At 34.5% G+C, this 21,308-nt stretch overlaps 3 protein-coding genes and 1 non-coding gene across 5 annotated transcripts in view; 1 reads left to right on the top strand and 3 right to left on the bottom strand.

Annotated features, from left to right (window-relative positions):
* The window catches only part of LOC144852740 (SRA stem-loop-interacting RNA-binding protein, mitochondrial-like), a 204,474-nt gene that overhangs the window by 127,027 nt on the left and 56,139 nt on the right, over nt 1-21,308 (top strand). The gene's annotated exons all lie outside the window — the stretch shown is intronic.
* On the bottom strand, nt 339-10,797 carry LOC144852723 (uncharacterized). Of its 2 annotated transcripts, XM_078710679.1 has the most exons (10): nt 10,314-10,797; nt 9,887-9,958; nt 8,758-8,933; nt 7,713-7,929; nt 7,153-7,273; nt 6,336-6,580; nt 5,126-5,442; nt 4,548-4,673; nt 3,791-3,876; nt 339-3,003 (listed from the first exon to the last, which is right to left on the bottom strand). In XM_078710679.1, exons 1-10 carry the CDS (start codon nt 10,410-10,412, stop codon nt 2,777-2,779), a joined length of 1,686 nt encoding a protein of 561 aa, XP_078566805.1. In that variant the 5' UTR covers nt 10,413-10,797; the 3' UTR covers nt 339-2,776. The 2 variants fall into 2 exon arrangements, with proteins under 2 accessions (XP_078566805.1, XP_078566807.1); XM_078710681.1 differs by lacking the exon at nt 4,548-4,673.
* Nucleotides 10,199-10,270, bottom strand: Trnae-cuc (transfer RNA glutamic acid (anticodon CUC)). Its single transcript has one exon. It is a non-coding gene; the product is annotated as a tRNA-Glu (tRNA).
* On the bottom strand, nt 12,488-21,163 carry LOC144852718 (protein dispatched homolog 1-like). The gene is made up of 9 exons (XM_078710673.1): nt 20,872-21,163; nt 16,944-18,403; nt 16,247-16,471; nt 15,765-15,890; nt 15,366-15,591; nt 14,870-14,994; nt 14,583-14,675; nt 14,003-14,173; nt 12,488-13,710 (listed from the first exon to the last, which is right to left on the bottom strand). Exons 1-9 carry the CDS (start codon nt 21,092-21,094, stop codon nt 13,351-13,353), a joined length of 3,009 nt encoding a protein of 1,002 aa, XP_078566799.1. The 5' UTR covers nt 21,095-21,163; the 3' UTR covers nt 12,488-13,350.

Raw genomic sequence — 21,308 nt, forward strand, 5'->3', positions numbered from 1 at the left:
ATCATTAACCTTAATAATAAACTGCCATTTTGTGCTAAGTCGTTTATGTAGAAAAAATCAAAGATATTCGACCAACAAATATAATTCATTCATATTTTTACCATAATCTTCAAACACAGTTTCACTATCTTATGCCTAGTGTAGAAAAAAAAACGTATAAAATGGCTAGCACTTACAATTAAAAATACAACTAAACAAATTTAAAGCCACGCATGTAATGAAAAACTATATAACCTAAATAGACATCAAGCGTATACTAATTTGGTAGATGGGTAAAATACTGGCACTCAATGGAAAAAACTAAACACACTTTTCTACAACAGAAGAATATCAACATACACAGAAGCAATTCCGGTCAATTTAATACCCATGTTATGGCTGCATGCAATAGCAAAAATGTGTGTAACAAATAAATATAGCCTATGTGGTGAAAAGTGGAGATTTGAGACGTCATTTTGACCACCATATTGAATCCAAATCCAAACCCCATGCATATGGATGCGTTTAATAGCAACAATTTTTAATATGGGCATTTCAGAGTACTGCCTAGATAAACCCACAATCAATAACCTACCCTTTATTTCGGAAAAAGTTTTAAATTCACTCAACACGTGTGTCTACAGATAACCCTGCCACCAACTAGGGGCAAAATGGGTACAAAACTGATCAGTTAGTACAACTTACATAGAAACTCATTTAGGTAGTTGCTCATTTTTCCCCTAAATAATATTCTTCCTGTTGTTTATGACAATAGGAAGCAATTAAAATAGAATATTATTTTTCTGCCTTTTTTATATATAAATTGAGCAATAGGTTTAAGGATTCTCTATAGATATTGAATCTATACTTAATGATATTTTCAGGGTGTAAAGGACCTTTCACACTTGCTCCTGTTCTGGCGACGGCACAGCAAATACAATCGCGTCTTTCATTTTCACGACACTCCACACGACTCAAATCAATCCTCTTACTCGATATGCGCATATCCACGTGTTGCGTTGTAAAAACAAAAATTCACTAATGCTGTCGTAAACCTGAACTGAAGTCAGAGCCAGACCGGAGCAGGTGTGAAAGACCCTTCAGACATGGTTATGAAAAAGTAAAAACTAACAGTGGATTTACATGCATTAAAACATTATTTTAATATCTACACAAAGACCATGCCTGTATACTACAAATACAATGGTAACATCAAATTCACATATAACACAGCGAGACATAATTTTACAAATATTTAGTCCTTCTGTCCAATTTAACACTGTCAACATTGTTGATATCCTTAATTCAAGTCGCCAACATTTTAGCATTATTTATATTCAAAATTGTAAACCGTTAAAAACAGTGGCACCTTATAAATCTATTGCAATAACATATTGCATCACATATGCAAATCAAGACATTTCAAATTTCAAAAAATGTTTCTTAAGCCTGTTTTCCACACGAATAAATTTGTGTGAAAGTGTTGGTTTTTAATCATATTTTAATCTGCAAAACCCATTTCTGTGCCTGGACAAATTTACAGTGAAATAAAATGCATAACCAATCAGAGTTCAGGAAATGAGTTCAGCTTGTGGAAAATAATAAAAAATGCAGGACAATTTGTTTGTCTCTGAAACTGCATGATTTGCTAATGGAAAACAGACTTTACACACTGTACAATAGTCTATTATAACAAATGTGTATCATGAGTTGAAATAATTGCTTATAATTCACCAATACTAATTTCAAAAAGCATGATACTAAAAGCTCATGGAAATTATGGTGTACCTATGTGAAATGCAATGGTTTTCTGATAATTGTGCGAACATAGCTTGGATAAATTTGCAACCTTGGAAAATGTACCCAAGTGATAAGGATAAGTGATGAGTGTATATGGAGAAACACTTTAAAAAACATTGCTAATAGAATACATTGTTAGCAACAACCATGTACAGTACAACAACATATAATCTTAATGACATTAATAATATCCTGGATTTATGAAGTTCCTAATGTTTTGAAACCACTAAGCACTGTACATATTTGTTTATTTTTTACTGGTCATTTTTGGATCAAACGCGTATGGAAACATACTCCCATAATGCAGCTAGTAATCAGCGCAAAGTTGTGTCTTGACCTTACCAGGTACCCATTTGTACACTGGGGTGGAGAGAGGCAAACGTAAGTAAAGTGTCTTGCCCAAGGATAAAAGCAATGTGACAAGCTTTGGATTTGAACCACTAGTCCAAGACTGCGCCACACGCCCTTACTCCAATTCTGGCTGCTGCGAGAAGGCACAATTTCAGAAGTGACTATGAAAGAATCAGTTTGAGTTCAAGCATGCTAGAGTAAAAACCTAACAGAATTGAAAGATTGTGATCTAAGACCCTTAAATATGGAATACTGTATGGTTCTGCTAGATTGTATTCAAATCTATGTTTCACTGAATATCTGCTAGGGACAATTATTTCCAACAAAATATTTGCATTGTGTCCATCAACCTCAGAATTTAGCATCATTTATAAATAGTTGTACTGTTCATAATGTACTTTTGGCGAGTGTACACCCTGTATTAGATAGCCGGAATTTAATAAATAGTAAAATAATCATGATGGGGGAAACCAGTTAATAATCATGGTGGGGGAAACCATTTTTTTACCTAACTGCAATGGTAGATTCCAAAGCTTAATATACAAAACACACAGACCACCAAGGCATGATGGTTATGCAAACCTTATTAGGTGTGAATTTCAATACACATTATTCTTTACAATTATTCCTTATACTAAATCACAATCTAATGCACCTTTTTTTGCATTTTCTTATTCTTAATAAACCCTTTTGCTTCTTTTACTAACGTTTTGACATCCTCACTGTCTTCCTCTGGGTTGTAATCTGATCCTTCTGATGCAGCTTCCTGAGGGGTTGCCTCTGAGTCCGCAAGGAAGCTATCGTTTCTATCATACGTGTTGGGAGCATCCTCATCTTCTTCTTCATCATCGTTGTCATCCACTATCTTTTTGGCTGAAAACAGAACCAAAGAAAAAATAAATTATACAATCTATTAAAAAGAAATCATTAAGTAAAATATACCAAAAGAGTATGAGAGAACATTTTAGGAACAAAGAAACAGTAACATTTTTAAATTATACATTTTTTTAAAAAACTATTGCTTTGTTTTTGTTTTTTGAAAGCAAAATTATGTAACCTATTGGTATCTACACCATCAGCTGCCTGTGAAGTCATTCAAAAAGGAATTCCGTTTAAGTGGAGGTATTATTTTGTTTGCTCTTTAAATATGGCCAACAAATAATATATATATTGACTGCATAGTCATTTATCTTATGTTGAGATTAAGATATTAACCGATAAACTGCCTGTAGAAATAGTGTTTAAACAATTTCTCTCTCGAGACAAAATTAACCGATAATTATCGCAATCAAATCGGAAAAAAATTATCGGATAAATGCAATAATCTATAATTTTTTAACTTTGACCAGAAGGACAAATTGCTGCGTTGTAATGGGCACCTGGTTGTTTGGTATTGAATGATTCTGTGCACATTACTTTTTAATTAATTACATGATTGGTTAAAAAAGTAACCGATTTTGTTGTTTTGGCCAAGGAAACAGAGCTTTAGGATATTAGGAAGAAGTCATTTTGTATTTAACTCGGTTCCACCTTGTTAAATAGAACAGTCAATCTTTCAACTTAAGAAAAATATTTTAATTCAATAATTAATTGTAAATACTACTAGTAGTTAGTATCTTAAGCCCTAACATATTATTTGACTAAAATGCTCTCTTCTTACCAGCTTGGTCTGCAGCTTGCCTTCTTGGCCTTTTGTTTTCTTCTTTCTTACTATGTTGGTACTCCTTAAAATGTTGCTTATTTTTTCTAAATTTAATAGAGAAAAAAGAGCTTTCAAAATAACACCAACTATTATGACTTGGGTATGAAGGAAGAATTCTTCCATATCTTTATTTCTTGGTGTGTAGAAGGGCTGGGTGCAGGTGAATCCTAAAGACTGGTTCCCACTAGGATGAACTAGAACACGATAAGTTATTTTACCAAATAGACAGTTTGGATGATCTACAGTATTGTATCGTGATTGCATATTTCTGTTGTGTCCAAGTGGGAACCATGCTTTATTATAGAAACAGCTAACCGTTTTAACATCAGATTTGAACCAGCACACCAGGGTATAACCACCTACTCATCAAGATACTCTTGGTTCTACTCTTGGGCAAACAAGCCATATGTTTACACTGGATGTTCGGTTCCAAGTTAACTAATACCTTTTTCACATCTGCATAAATTGTTACCACCTGTGTGGTGATCTCCATACTTATTACATGTTTTCACACACGCATACATAAACCTTGAATCTCGAGAGAAAGTTGTGCGCTATTTGATTACTGAATTATTTAAAGTGCATACAAGCCAGAAGTGTCCCTATCTGAGTAGACTTGTTCTACCACCAGAATAATGGTGCCCACTCTTAACCACTCGACTGTCACGGAGGTAAACAATGATCGTTTACAATGAGTCAGCATAGAGTGTTTTACCTGTAACAATCTGAACCATATGGACACCATGGCAGACAACCATCATCATCTTCATCAACCTCCTCATCATCTAAATAATCATCATCTCCGGGGTGTCCATATTCTTCCAAATGTTTCTGGTTTTTTCTAAAAATTATTAAATTAGGGATGCTTGTATTAAATCACATAGTACTAAAATGAAGATCAGTCTACATCATTTTACCGCATAGGTTTAATTTTAGGTAAAAATAAGACATCCTCATACATACAATCAACCATTACAGAGTTTTTTTCTTTGAAATGTTTAGAGATACAGTAGTTACCTTGTATAAGAAATAGCTTATCAATGACTAAGGTATGTCATTATCACTTTTACTGTATGTACCACATATTTCGACTTTTACCAGGAAATAATGGACCTCTCACAGAAAATTGAAACACTTTTATTCTGAAAATCTTTCGCGGAAACAATGCATGATTGGCAGTGATGTTATGCAGAGTTTAGATGGTTGGGGTCAACCCGTCTAGCTTAATTTCAACACAAATAATATACACAAATAACCCTAACCCTACTATTTCTCGAGGCTATCTAAACTTACCGAAAGCATTTACTGCCATAAGAGCATGGCGTTCTTTCCTTCTCTTCATCACTGACATCCTCTTTAGGTTTTCCTCTCTTCACAACTTTTTTCTTTTTAACAACTTCCTCCTCATAATCTTCATCTTCTTCAACACTTTGACTGTAGCTACTACGCGATGCATTTCTACCACGTTTCGTTGGCCGAGGAATGTACACTTCCTCATCCATTAAATCGTCAATCTCTTCGTCTGAACTTGTTCTTCGACTGCTTCGTTTTCGTGGTGACTTTTTTGTTGGGGATCTGGGAAATCTTGATTGACTTCCTCTCCGTTTAGCCTAAACAGAAAAAAGAAATATTTTCAACCTAAAAAAACCTTTAGAGTCACCATATTCTCAGGCCGTAGATTTGAGATGCAATTTTGATTTTGATATTGCAGTCGTATGAGTGTCATATACCCCTCTCACATCTGTGTATATTTCTTATAAGTTGTAAAACATAGTTCAATTTATTACATGTTTACATACACGCATACCCAAACATTGAGAAATCTCACAATCAGTATTGTTTATCAAAGAGGTTAAGTACTAAAATCTGATGATGAAATCATATGAAACTAGAGGGTACTCCGAGAGTACAAACCTCCGCCTACTGTAAAATTCCCCTACATAAAATGCCCCCTGAATATTTTTTTTTTACATTTTTTTTTATTAGTTCTAAGTGTAAATATGTTAACTGCACACTACAAAGTTGTGGATGACAGTGTGGTGTAATGGTTATGTATCCAGCCTCTCACAGTTGAGATCGCTGGTTCAAGTCCCACTGAGGTTTTTTTTTTATTATTTTTTTATTTCTTTTTTTTTAGTTTTTTGTGGACCTTGATCTTTGACCCTGACCCTTCAAAATTTAACCACAATTATATGATGTGTCATTGATCATTGTGGCTAAGTTTGGTGAGAATCGGATAAAAATTGTGGTCTCTAGGCAGTAAAATAGTTTTTTGTTAGTTGTGACCTTGACCTATGACCTTTTCCCCTCAAATTCGAACTTGTCCGAGCTTTTGGGGCATAGATCATTGTTGCCAAATTTGGTGAGAATCGGATAAAAACTGTGGCCTCCAGGCTGTTCACAGACACACACACAAACACACACACAAACATACAGGGGTGAAAACATAACCTCCTTGGCGGAGGTAATTATATATATAACTATAACTTGTTGGTTAGCCTACCTGCTCTTTCTTATTTTCCTCTTCCCAATCACTGCCTTCGTCATCATCATCGTCGTCATCATCACTTCCCATCCAATCATCAAGGTATTCAATATCGCGTTTTGGAGCTTTTTTTGGAGTTGGTTTATTACCACTGCTTGGTCTTCCTCTTCCACGACCTCTGCCCTTTGCTTTGGGTTTTGGCGTGGTAGATTCAGTTAGTTCTTCTGAATTTGCAGTCTTTTTAGCTCTACCTCTTCCTCTGCCTAAAGACAAATTATTTTGGATATTTAATTAGGAGGATATTAGCTTAGAGTATTTTATTTGTTTTATAGCACACCTGATTTAACACCTACTATAAAATAAACTAAAATTCAACTAATTTGCCGCTTCTTGAATTGAATGTCTAAGGCTAGGCCTATTTAAAATAATATAGCTGTTGGAATTTGGCTGTACAGTTGACCCACTACAGAAAACACACTACTAGTCTACAGTACACGTTGGTTTATGATCGTGCATTATAACAATTAACATATTTATTTGAATAAACATCCCCCACCCCGGGTGCTTCTTTTGCTTTCTTGAATAAATGTCCCGCCACATGCATACACACAATAGTGTATCATTATTGTATTACAACACTACAGTAATTGTATTAGAAGAATTCACTGAATGCCATGATCTACAATTTTTTATTTTCAATCACTTCTTTTTACTGTATTTTATCACTTCTTGATATTAATTGTTCTGCATTGTTTCACATCTAGGGGCATTTATTTGATTATGTTACCATTATACACCCAAAAAATAAACGCATGCATAGCATAACAAACTGTACCTTTTGGACTCTCTTTAGCAGTGTCAGACCCAAGCATCCATGATGGTAGATTTCTTTGCTTATTCACTGGTAGAGCAACTGATTTACCACTAGGCAAAACCACAACATTTTCATCTTCCTTCTAAGATAAGACAGATAATAAAATAAAAGTTTAGAAAAAGGACTATTGTAGGTGCATTACAGCTTTTTATAAGATAGGCCTTTGCACATGCATGTGTCTCCCGCCCTAGGCCTAGCATTGCGTTATCTTCGCTATGCTTTCCACTCTGTGAAGAATGACCATAGAAATGCAAGTTAAAATACTAATTGATGATTCCTTGGCCTTACAATGTTCACAAAACATTTTCTACACAGACAGTCCTTTTCATCAATAATTATTAGGGAGCTTTTACATAGGGACGATAATAAAGGGGATGGTAAACGACAACGGTCAGACCCTCCTAGACATCGTCAACATGTCTTGAACTGCGTTAGCCGGCCTATACTTTTGTCTACCGTCCCGGTGCGAAAGCTCGCTGAGTCTCCATTTTAATAATAACAAAACCCACTTGTTAACCAACCTGTTGAGCTTCTTCACTTTGGTCTTGTTCTTTTTCGTCTTCTTTTTCACTTTCAGTTTCTTTCTGTTCGATGTTACTTTTATCATCCTGCAATTCAGATGACTCTCCATTCTTTTTAGTTTCTTCTTCTTCTTTTTCTTCTTCCTCATTTTTAATATCTTCCTCAGTTTCTACCTTTTCTTCTTTATTTTTAATTGGTGATACAGTTGTATTCAACCTAATGTAACATTTAATTAATTTAATTAACTATTCATTTTATTGAGTAAAATCAAATATGAAAAGCTTCAAGGTTTGAAATCTCACTTCAGTACTCATTCGTGTATCTTTTTTTCCATTGTACACCCGATTCACACATAGTGTGAAATCGTTAGTATTACATCGATGTAAAGTCACAGAGTTCTGTAAAAATTAGATCAATGATAACATCAATGCAGCACAGCGGTGTCTGCGCATATGTGTGTACCTTTCTAGTTCAAGTTTTTTTTACACAGGGATTACATTATGATAAACTGTGACAAACGTTTGAATGTTTTATAAGTATAATAAGATTATCCAGGAGATATTGATGTATAGTAATAAATTGTACATTTGTTTTGTACAGTATGTGTGAATTGTGTACGAATTTACTGTACACCATGCTTTATTTCATTTTGGAATCACATGGTGTACCGAAAACCTAACTTTACTATGCTGTTGATACAAACTTTACTCCCAGAATAATTCTTTTGATGTCTAGCACAGAAATTTACATTTGACAAGATATTCAATCACTATACTGTACTTTAACATGATCCAATCTCTGTGTGGACATATCTCTTGTAAGTGGAAACTGTCACCCGGACGTGAGGGTGTCTGCTAATGACTGATTTAGCTTTCAATCAAAAGTTAGACAAACTTTTCAGTCTAGGTCATTTTCTTTGATAACTAATATAATAAGTAAGCTTATTTAACCCATCCTTTGAGAAGCCCAAGCTCATTTAAGCCATTTTATAAAAAAGCCTAAGCTTGATTTTTTAGTTGAAAAAAAAACATAATACAAGCTTACGTCAAGCCTTGCGAGTCTTTGTTAATTGGTCGATCATCAATAACAACTTCGTAGATATGTTGATCAGGCAAGAGTGAAAAGCGATCACCATGACCTAAATTGTGCCAACTATTCTTTGGTAAAGGAGACAGATTTTCACCAGAGTCTTCTAAACAGAAGGTAGGGTTTGTATGCGTCTATTTAAAAGAAGAAAAAAACATAAAAAAGTGAAATTTGTATTTGTTCTAAAGCAACAGAATGTGTTACAATGACATGCTCGGAATGCTGACATATCCATTGTTTACTATAATAGTTCTTCTATTCCGACGCTTGCCATAGAATGCTTAAATTCATGGTGCACCACCAAGGACAAACAGTATCATATATGTTCATTGGCTTAGGTGAAGGGGAGCTTATGCCTAAAAACATCCCTCAAAATTAAGGCCAGCAAACTTTTTATTTCGCAGCCTAAAATCCGGTTCCAAGGACCAAGATGTGGCCAGCTAAGACCAAGCTAAACCAAAGTATATGGACTTCTAAAGTCCCCTGGAAATTGCATTATAATTTTGTGTTGACGGGTAAAAATTGCGACCAGCCACTTATTAAGAAATAAATCAGCGCAGCATGGGGTTCTTAATTATAACGCACACGACACATGTCACTCACTGTCGTGTCACACAGTTCAGGATTCACATGATTTTACATTACATTGTTTACACAAATATTTGTTTTCGTCAAACGTCATCAAACACCATTTATCATCGACACTTTTCAATTTCTCAAGCCATCCAGTGGCTCTTAAAAAATGTTTTGAATCCCAAATTTTGACCGCAGCGTAAATGCAAGCAGAATGTAAGCAATTTGACAATTCACAAGCTTGTCATTGTCAACTCGCTTACGTTGCTTCTCTAGTTGGAACTAAGTTAATTGTGTTTGCCTCGCCGCCTCTGCATACATGAAATCAAACCTGCTTTTTTTCAGCATCGTTAATAGTTGACATAGAATTTGACCCTGTTTCAATTTTAAAGTTGATAAAACTGCAATTCGTGGTAAAGGGGACGATGTGTTCAAATTGTTTTTTCCTGAAACGAGAAGGTTCCCAGAAATGCCACACAGTTTTGTTAACCCAAGTAATGGTCTTGGTACTCACAGACATAATCTTTAGCTTCCCATCATCCACTTCTAAAATAGCATGATTTCTTGAAACACGTTTGTCTGCAACCTAAATAATAAAATACTTTATTTGATAGAAGTTATTGAATAAAAAAGTTGAGCACAGCCAATGTACAAAAATATCTAGGCCTAGGTCTAATAATCATTGCACAAATATGTTTAGTAAAAATAATATTCAAAATATCCATTTTAAAAAAAGAAAAACAAAACTACAGTAATCAATTATTTGGAAAAAAATAAATGATGTGAAGATCCACCGAAAATATTGAACAGTTAAAAAAAAAATGTTTTCCCACACCGGGAATCGAACCCGGGCCACGGCGGTGAGAGCGCCGGATCCTAACCACTAGACCATATGGGATTAACATGCATCTACAATGAAAAATGTAGTATACATTACTTACACTGAGAAATGGGCCACGACCAATTACTGTTTTTCCAATTGGTAGAAGAATATTGCTTTTCGCTTCTCCATCACACACCTTTAATTCTACACCCGACATAATAATGATTACCGTAAATAATGTTTACGTTAGAAATTGAGTAAAACCTCTGCAAGTTGCCTTCGCGAACTTGTGGCTAGGCTAGCTCTCTCAAGCTAGGCTTGCTTGCGAACAAACAACAACCGGATGCCGCGATCCACAACAGACGCTCACTGATTACACCTAGCTTGCCTAGCATGCAAACAACAACCTTCGGAAACTATGGCCAATTTCACTATCTAAAACAGAATTTCGACTACCAAGCATAAACACATAACCAAGATACGACGTCAAGTTAATGCTCAAATTCTGCAAAATATCATCCAATTTCCTATCATCTTGAAATTTCGACTGAAAGATTGCTTTTCTATCTTCCTTTTTATTATGATTCATCGAGGTCCGACCGAACGCCTTCGTAGCATCCTCGGGAAATCCGAATACAGCCGCAAAACTCAGTGTACAATGAATGATGTTTCTCTCCAAATATGATAATTGTAAACATCTTTATTTTTTATTCATAATAATTAATGCCTATTATTCAATTTTAAAATATTAAGTAGAATAGATATATTATTTTGCTTGATTTAAAATGAGAGTTTTTGGCATTTTGCATTTTAAAGATATAAATAGGCTAAGCGTAGTGCCTATATATTCCTTGAATTAAAAATGTAAAGATATAGACCTAATGATATATGATGATATATTTTATAGATTGTTTTTGTTGAATATTCCATTTTATTGTCACATATAATAGTTACTTACTTAGACAAAAAAAATTTACCCTGAAAAAACTTTAAAGCAATTTAAAAACAGGCAATGGGTTTGGTTAAATTTTTAAAAATCATTATTTTTCTTTTTTTTCTACGCAAATGAATAACTATATTAAACTGCAAAAATGGCCTATTCAAGTCTAATTTTATTACTCTTTATGTTTATTGGGGGGGATAAGATCTTTAAAATGTGTCTATTGAATAGGCAAACATTCATGTCACACACGGGAGTTATTCACACTGGATAAAAAAACCAAAATTCCGATGGGTCACCGACATCATATGAGAAAAAAAAATCATTCTCTCTTGAGACTTCACATTACGGTTTAATATCTATACCCTACGCTTGTTTTATTTTTTATATGAACTTTCATCATCAAGCTTCTGGGGTGTGCATGGACTTCAGTCTAAGGCCCGTTTACACTAGGACGATAACGATCGACGAATATAAGCATGCATTTTTCTTACATATAAATTAGACTGTTTTCGTTCTAGAACTATAGGAAAATCATTTATGCTGTCTTTGATAAAAATAATATTTTTTAAAATCCAAAAAAATGACGTCATGATCAATAAAAACAAAATCATTGTATTTTCATGATATTATTGCTCTTACTAATCATGACGTCATTTGATTGAACGTCTGAAAATATAATTTTTATCAAAGGAAGCATAGATGGGTTTCCTATAGTTCTAGAATGAAAACTGTTTCGATTTATTTTATTTTTTTATATATGAAAAATGCATATTTGTCTATTTATCGTCGATCGTTATCGTCCTAGTGTAAATGGGCCTTATCGGCGAATCAGGATTCGAAACAAGGTGCTGGAATATTCATCATCATCATGACTATATAATCAGTGTGGGACATCTATTATTATAAGAATATTATATATCGGATATATATCTTATATTATAGGCCTACAAAGTGATTTTTGAGAGCCATATTTTTTATACATAATGAGCCATGTGCATTACAAAGAGTTTTACATCTCTTTCAAAATACTTGTTTTTGTTTACAGCTCTATCAAGTTGCGCCTTCATCAATGATCTCCAATTTACTCATTTTCGCGATCGAATCCATCGACGGATTGGTAATAATTTGACAAATCATGGCGTGGGGAATAATCAATCCCACCGATTGGTCAATTCGACGTGCGCTGTGCCTTACGTTTTAGTTGGGAACCAAGTTCTAGTACGGTGGTATCTCCAGAACCCGGAAATATCCCCGCGTCCAAAATCGAACACTTCCATTTACTACCGTCTAGATTCAAGATGAAACCAGCGAATTAACAACATAGAAGTATTCTCACTATTAAAAACACGTACAAGTAATATATATTTTAATCAACAACGACATTTAATAGTTAAATATATCCTAATAAAATGTATACATACAACTATGTAGGCCTAGTCAGGGATGCGTTAATTGTTAACTTGTAATTTAACTCTTCCCTGGCCTAATGCAAGTTGTGTTACTATTTCTTCTCAGTAAAAGTTCATGACAATAAGCATCATTACTAATTGCATTTCATTTCATAATAAAATTGTTATCTTATTCTATAAATCAAATAACTACACGCGCAAATCACCATAATTTAAGGTCTGTTAATATTAATAATAATATTTCAAGGTGAACTATTTATAAGGCAAGTTAGTATTGAATGCATTGAAATTCATATTGCATTTGTTGTGACATTATAACACACCTCACTATACGAACAGTAACCCGCAATAATGTTACCCGCAATGTGATTAGGAAATATGTATTATAATACATTAGTTTGTCCGCATAAACAATTCTATAATAAATTAAAATGATTGAAACAAATTCTACACATACAAATTTTCATTTTTCAATTAATTGTGACAATTATTTACATATAATTATTTCTTTATTATGATTTGTATAATTTTTATACACATTCTGGATTTGCGAAATCATAGGCCTAATTGATATACGATTACAATATGCTAATATTACATAAAATCATTGATATGATACAGAAGAATAATGGACTAGTTAAAAAGTTTGTTTAATTCAATAGTATTTAAAAAAATTAAAATATACACATATCAGCAGACTTTTTCAAAATTTACACTTTTTTTAATTTACCAAAATCATAAAAACATAATTACGTGTGTAAAATAACTCATTCTTTAAAAACAGTTGTTCATTCTTTATCTCACTAATTTTTTGATCTGCAACAGAAGAAAAGACATTGAAAAGAGCCACAATTTTTTTCAGGACCTATGACAGAAATCAAAGCTGGAAACAACAACATTGCAAATATATAGGACAAACCAATCGTACAGAACACAAACGTTCCAAACTGGAGAAAGAATAAGATGACCGAAAACAGCATAAAGAAACAGGCACCCAATGTCGTAATACAACCGGAGAGAATAGATACACCAACACTTTCCAACATTTCTTTGGTTTTGCCAATTCGATCTTCACTTTCGGCAAGGTAGTAGCCCTCGGCTAGATGCACCACGTAGTCTACCGATAGTCCTACAACTAAGGACAAGTTCAATGATTCTAATGTCTGTGTAAAAAATAACAACAACATTTCTTTAAACATGAGCCAAAATACTACAATACTACTGTACATCGAAAACTCTTGTTAAGCTTGGGTTTTAATGCAAGGACGACGTAGGCTATCGTAATGCTTGGTTCCCACTAGAGACATTACAATCACAAGTGATCTGACAAATCACAAGGCCTGCATTGCGTCTACGTTCTTGCGTTGCGTCTCAGTGGGAACGACGCAATGGATCATCACTATGTCGTTGGCTTGCGTCCAAGTAGGAACCAAACAACTGAATACATCAACTTACCCCGAGTGTCCAGCCAAGGATAGGGATTAGTCCAAGTACACAGGTCGTAATACAGCAGATAGTAATTGTTGCCAGTGCACCAATGATAATGTTTTGAGTTGTCAACACAAGTACAACAAAAGCAACACTTATGCCAATTGCAATGTTACGGATTGCTGAGTTGGTTAGTTCCTGTAAAATAAATTATAACAACATTATTATCTGATACCGTTAAATTAATTAAATAACTTGGTTTTTTTTACCAAAGCGAAATTGTATTAGTGTTTTACTTAACTAACTAATTAATTGTATTGGACTTTATTGGATTATTTTTCATAAGTTAGTACATTTTAAAACTTTTAATTCTTTAGGTTAATTACATTTATAGAATTGAGAGTTAAAAAGGTCAAAAGGTCAAACAAATACTTTAAACCATGATTCTTTTAAGAAAAGGAAATGGAAAATATTATTTTGTATTGAAAAAAATAACCAAACATTAATCAACTCTACATGAAACTATACCAATTGGCCAATATCATTCTTTGAATTAACCAATTGGAACTTTAGGCCTACTGGTACGATAACATAACTGATTCCTTACCTCCTGAATTTTCTGCCATAGCCAAAAATTAAAGTTAGCCCCAGCAGGCGTACAATGATATCCCTTATTAATCCCGTCTGGTAGCTGCGACATCTATCACAAAAGAGAATTGGGAAACGTTATCAGTTCAGTATCTGTTGCATACGAGTGAAAACAACTTGCTATCCAATATCCAAGTGTGTTTGACTGTTAGTTAGGGCGTCTGTGTATCAGTTAATATTGGGTTAATTTGATTAAAATTTAGGCCTATGATAAGATATTACCAATATAAATCTTCTTAATTTTACCTGCTCTGCAATAAACTCGTCCCACTTTTCTAGCAATGGTAGACCTACTTGATAACCAAAGTCGCCCCATATCATGGTTGTATTTATAACGATTGATGCATACTTTAAACGTGTATTAACCATTTCTGAAAACAGTAGAATATTACGGTACGGTAAGTACTATTAGTGTAAATATTTCCAAATAATTAGTAGTTATCAATTATTATTATTATAAAACAAAGGCAAAGGGTAAAAATAATTGTATTGTCATAGCAACCGATCAAGAGAAGCTATATTTTTTTTAGATATTCTTAGTTGGTCTATTTTGCCATCGTTGAAGTTTAAAACGTCATTCGGCACACAATATGTTTATAAGCGCGCGTGTGCAGAATATGAGATAAATTTATTGTTGTCCCAGGCGAATGAAGTAGTAGTGGTGCATCGTAAAAAAAACACAAAAGCTCCCTATTGTAGGCCTAGGTTTACGTGAACGAAAGATCCAAAATCAATTGCTTACCTCCGTTACTAATTCTGAACGTGTTACTGGTAGATTCTTCTCCAAGGTAAATATCGTATTCATTATAGTCTGGTATCTCCTTGTGTCCATCCGTTAGCCAATAAGCCAAGCCAATTTCGAAAGCACGATCGTTAGGTGTTACGGTGTTATTGTAGATGTCTGTATTTCCGTCAACAAGTTGTTTGGTGGAATTGTAGTTTAATGGAAAACTGATGTTTTTTTCGTCCTAAATTGATAAAAAAATATGAATAATTCAAAATAATATAATTATCAACAGAGAATTTTCATTAGTATAATATACAGAGATGAGTTAAGATTAAATTACACCAATAAATAAAAAAAAAATGAATGACTTTCCTCTAGACAAAAATATAAGGCATTAATAATAGATTTACTTACTTCAAAATATGTCTTCATATCTTCAACAAAACATTTCAATTCTGGTTTTCCAGTAATCAAGCTTCTTCGAATCCGTAAATCGTCTGTTTTTGATTCATCTAAATTTCTAAGGTATGTGCAGAAATCCTTTAAAAAAAATAAAACAAAAAGATCCATTAAGTAACTTAAATATTAGGGAGAATGCAACGTATATCGATATATTTGATCACATGATTTCATTTGTGACGCCTTAAAAATGGCAAAAGATTAAAAATTAGAATAAGTTTAGCATTTCATTTATTTTTCAGGACACGTGATACCACCAATTTCAAATTCCTGGATCCGCCAATGTAAGTAGAAAGTAACTTATTTTGCGCGAGAAAAGTATGTCGATGAGTCAGATGTTTGCCAACTCTGGTATTGTACCAAAAACTGAAAACCTTCTCTGTCCACTTTGTCTTCCAGCACGCAATTCTATTGTGCTCCCTAATTTGTTATCTTACCAAGAAAGCTTGCTGATTTTCTGGTTGATTCATGTCAAAGTCATCATCGTAAATAGTATTTCCATAGCACTCATATGCGGTGAAGGAACACACACTTAGATCAACTGTTTCTAATCCAAACACAATTTGAAGTTCGACATTATCGTCACCCTCAATGCTATCCTTGAAGTGAGTTCTTCTGTCAGTATGTATGGCAACATTATGACTATCGGGAAATACTTGTACCTGTAAAAATAAAGATGGTAACCTCATTGTAGGCCTAAAGCTTCCTCTTTTAAATTAAGTCTACACACCAAATGTGTGTTTGCAAACTAAAGTGTTCTTCCTTTGACTTCTGCAAACTTGTTTTCTGCAGTTTGCCGAAGTTTTTCAACTGGGTACACTAGCAAACTTTAAAAAATATTCATACTAAACTGGGAGTTTGGCTCGAGTTTTCAAACAAAAGTTTACCAGTGTAGGCTAGGCTACGTAATCAAACAGTTTGTTTATGCGCAGGCGTATTCGTTTTTCAAACTCATTTCCCGGTGACTTATTATTTTGTTTGTTCAAACTGTATCATAAGAATGATTTGAGGTTAAATTACAATTAGTCGTAATGCCATTTTGATTCCAAACATTATGATGTTTGCCTAGATACACTAGGAGAATCATATGCAAATTTATCTGAGAGAACAATCAAAACAAATTTGAATACTTACGTCTCGTTCTTGAGATTCAATTGTTGAAATCTTGTAGCCCAAAAATGCTGTCACACCCAGTAACACTACAACAATTACCCAACGGAATATCTTGTGTGTCACAGCCCTAAAGAATGGTCCAGCGAAGAAACGAACAATTACATTGGCACGCTTTTCAGTTTCGTCCTCCTCTGGGTAGCAGCATTCACAGCAGCAACATCTGCAGTCTTTCCACATTGTGTGATGCGTCATGAGAACCGTCGGAAAATATGTAATAACAGACAGATAATTGGTTACGATCATCAATGAAGAGAAAACTCCAAATGATGAAGTAGCGAAAAACGGAGAGAAATAATTTACGAAGAAAGCGGCAGCTGTTGTTAACGAAGTGACGAACATTGCCAGTGCCGCTCGACGATACGTATCCGACAGACGATGTGCCAGAGACGGATACGACAACAGTGCTGTTGCGCGCCATGTGTCTACAAATATAAACACGTCGTCTGCTCCTATTCCAAGTAAAATGAAAATAGCCAGTACATGAAATATACCAAAAAATTCGTATCCGATTATCACACGATAAATCAAATTCGCGAAAAGAAATGACGTGATTATACTGAAAACTGAAAGACCAGTTATCCACCAAGAACGAGTTTGAATGTAAATAAATACAAAAATAAAAACGAAACTGCCAACAATTAAAGTAAGATCACGATAGACAGTGGAATTTACTATCTCTTCGAATATTGATAGAGACAGGTAGGTTATTTCTATACCATCGCCAAGGCCGTTCTCAAATGTGTCATGCAAGAAGTCAATTAACTGGTCTCTTATGAAGTTATCAATTTCTTCAATTGGTTGTTCGTCAAACGGCAGCCCTTCTGTAGTGTTATCAAGTGGCGATCCAAAGTCAATAAGTAAACGTGTTTGCTCAGAAGTTGCTTCATCTATCGTAACCACCGCCTTTTCTGCCAGAAAAAACTGTAACACTTGGTCTAATTCAGGCTGAAGTGTAGCATTATATAAAATGGCGGGAATGTTATCAAATTCTGGATCATAAAACTCTTCTCCATATGTCCCATCAAAAAACCTTAACACGGAAAGCGGTGGTACACAACTACCTGCCTCGTTCAACTTACAATATTTATCAAAATCTGGTTTTGCTACTGTTTCTTCTTCAAAACTCTTAATTCTAGCAAGGTTATTTTTTGTGAAAACATTTCCATTTTCTAAAAAGAAAATAACTTCTAAGCTATCGTATTCTTCTCTTCGTATTCCATTGTTAATTGCCGTGTTTTCGAAACGGTTGATTCTTTCGAAATTAGCATCACGTCTGTCCCATGCTATTCCAAGTTTAAATTGCTCCTCTCTTCGGATATCCAATGGCAGGTCCGTAAACTCGGCTGGGAAGATGTTGTAGTCAACATAGAACAGAAGTGCTGTAATAAGTAAAACGAGTATGTGGAAACCCAAGGCAATACCTGTAAAAAGAAAAAGAACGAAAGGGCGTTACTATAGGAAACCATTAACCAGATACAAATGTAATGTTTCCATAGTTATTACAAGATGCAAGTTCTGTGATACAGACGTGCATTTCCTTATGTGTGTAGGTCCTATATTTCTCAAAATGTATCCAATTATTCCATCTTTCTCCAGTTCTTTCAAGATAATTAAACAGCTAATTTGTTTACTACTGTACTCATTATAATATTAAACATTTACATTATAGAATAATAGATGTTATTTATCAATTCCGAGATAAATTCCCATACATATCAGTTTTCACCCGAGTCTGCAGCTGTTGTCACTAGGCAGATTATAACTGACTATCGCAAGTGTAGCTGTATGTTTATATGTATGATAGTCAGTTAGAATCAATCTGTCTAGTGAGAAAGCTGCAGAATTTTCTTAAAACAACAATATTAATTGCATGTTTAAAATCTGTGCCATCTTTCTCTGTCTTTTTCTATACTAGCATACTTTGTATTTAGGACTGAACTGTTCCGTGGCCAATTCCAATCTTCAGTTCATTTTCAGAACAATTTAATTTGAGAAAAATTTATCGTAATTCATTAAGAAACATGTTTCATTCTGCTATAATATAACAAATTCGCTTCCCATTTTAATCAAACTTAGTCATCTATAGACGATTGGTTACGAAATGTGTTTTTCTTTTATATTACAGGTAGGCCTAAAGGCCATACTTGAATGTATTGTACCGGTCAGATTACAACAATTGTTGAAGAATTATACCCGGCCTGATTTTTGTGGAGTAGACCTAACTTTTCTTTTATTTCATTACTAGAATTAGTCGACGCTTTAAAACAAATACTGTTACCACTGTAGAAAAAAAATGTTTTCTTTAGGTCTGGAATATTGTTTTGAAAAAAGCAGGCCATGTCAGACGCCCCGCGGCCGTCAACCGCAATACATAAGTGGTGCTCTGTACGTAATCCAGTTAAAAAGGCATACAAAAGTAATCGATAACAATTACAATAGAGTATAATAGTTTAAAACTATTGAGTGATTTTCAATGTAATTGGCAAGTTCATATTTTACCCTACAAAGCTTCCGCAATTGTTTGATGTAGGCAAGGGTCATGTGGGTATCATATTCGTTTCTTGGAACAGGAACGAAAATGTAATATTTAATATTCACTGCATATTAGGCCTACATATATTATTTTGGTGTGTCATAATTATTAGTTTACATGGAAAGAGGGAGGGAGTGGTGGAGGAGAGGGGAGAGGGGGAGAGAGGACAGAAAGAGAGAGGGAGAAGGGAGAGAGAGGGGAGAGCATGCAGCTATCAAGCATGTGTATAGGCTGTGATTGAATGTCATTATTAAAGCTATGATCATATTTGTGACTAGAGAGTTTATCCAAAATATTATAATTGTAGTCATTGTTATTTTGCTTAGAATCGTCTGAAAAGATTGTATAAATGTTTAAAATTGTGATGTTCTAAATTGGAGACAAAAACGAAAGCACCTCACCTTATCGATTGGAAGTCATTGCGTGACCCCTGAATGGTTTTGGCCACCTTAATATCGAATTGACACCCACCGATTCAATTCATAGGCGTACGGCCCTACAATTCTCCGTTTTAGATAACATTACACACAGAAAAATACTAGGCCCTTAGATTAGTTTGAATGATAATAAGGTATGGGAAGAAATAAACCTTTCTCAGGGGAATTTGGCACGTCTGAATCACGCAGACAGTAATGTACGCGACGACACAGGTGAGCATCAAGGTGTATTTTACCAAGTATTTCGCTCAGTTCCTACACTCAGTTAAATCAAGCTGATCAATAATATTTTTGAAATATATTATGCTAATCAATAGGCGGCAACTGTTATACTGTATTACTAATACCGCATCAAAACGAATAAAATTGTCTGTTATAGACAATGGTGGAGGATTATCTCTCCGCCATGACTATGCTTTTCTTTACACCGACCCGGCCCGGATTTTGGTGGCGGAGTAGAGCCTGAATCATGAAAATGGGAAAGACCTAGTGTTGATATAAAAACCTTATATGAGATACATTTATCATGGCGTACGACGGCTGTGCATGGAAACACGAAAATGTGAAACCTAGGCTACATTTTATTTACAAGATGAACGCATATATAATAATTGAATTTTATAGAAAGTAGGCCTACTGAATTTTTTGGAGGAGGAAAGAGAGAGGTTTTCTCAATGCGACACCCAAGTATCGAGTGATAATGATAGTGATATAATATTTGTGTTATAGGCATATTCCCTAAACAGCATCATATGTAGCACATGTACCGTAGAAGTTTAGGTAAGAGTCTATGATACGGGCGTTAAACAAAACACATTTGATGGTGTATCACGAATTTTGCCTACGATATCGAAAATCAGCTACCGGTTAGTAGTTGGGGGGAGTGTGGTGATTGATAAGATAATTAAAGAGAACTTACCAAACGCAGTCTTGGGTCTATTCACAATAGCACTACACAACCACATAGGTTTCTTGTTTCGTTTGTTTTTCACATCTGATAAAGATCTCGTAAATTTGGCCTTTTGCTTATTATTCTCAACATCTCCATTTCCATCATTTGTTGCAATATACGCCGGGTTGTCTGTACCGTTCTCCGGTTGTTGTACCTCAGACATGTTCATCGTTTGCCGTGTGTCATCCATCTTGACAATTATGTAAAAAATATTAAACTGCGTTTTTATAATTACAGGTATGTGTTGATGGTCCACCAACCGCAGTCTGATTACTGAAGAATATACCGTACTATTATTACTTACGTGAATTTCAAGTCATGTGAATCGGTTTAACAATAAGGTAATCTGCATGACAAATGGAGTGATTGAGAGTGGCAGTCAACCGTAAAACCAGCTTAATCAC

Source organism: Antedon bifida, chromosome 9, assembly GCF_963402885.1.
Source record: "Antedon bifida chromosome 9, ecAntBifi1.1, whole genome shotgun sequence".
Taxonomy (NCBI): domain Eukaryota; kingdom Metazoa; phylum Echinodermata; class Crinoidea; order Comatulida; family Antedonidae; genus Antedon; species Antedon bifida.

Coding starts and splice junctions, on each gene's coding strand:
- LOC144852723 (XM_078710679.1), bottom strand. CDS start 10,412: ATGTCGGGTGTAGAATTAAAGGTGTGTGATGGAGAAGCGAAAAGCAAT. Junction 5,443..6,335: donor AGGAAAATAAGAAAGAGCAG/GTAGGCTAACCA, acceptor TTTTCTGTTTAG/GCTAAACGGAGAGGAAGTCA. Junction 3,877..4,547: donor TATGGTTCAGATTGTTACAG/GTAAAACACTCT, acceptor TATTAAATTTAG/AAAAAATAAGCAACATTTTA.
- LOC144852718 (XM_078710673.1), bottom strand. CDS start 21,094: ATGGATGACACACGGCAAACGATGAACATGTCTGAGGTACAACAACCG. Junction 16,472..16,943: donor TTGAATCTCAAGAACGAGAC/GTAAGTATTCAA, acceptor TTATTTTTACAG/GTACAAGTATTTCCCGATAG. Junction 15,592..15,764: donor ATATGAAGACATATTTTGAA/GTAAGTAAATCT, acceptor TTATCAATTTAG/GACGAAAAAAACATCAGTTT.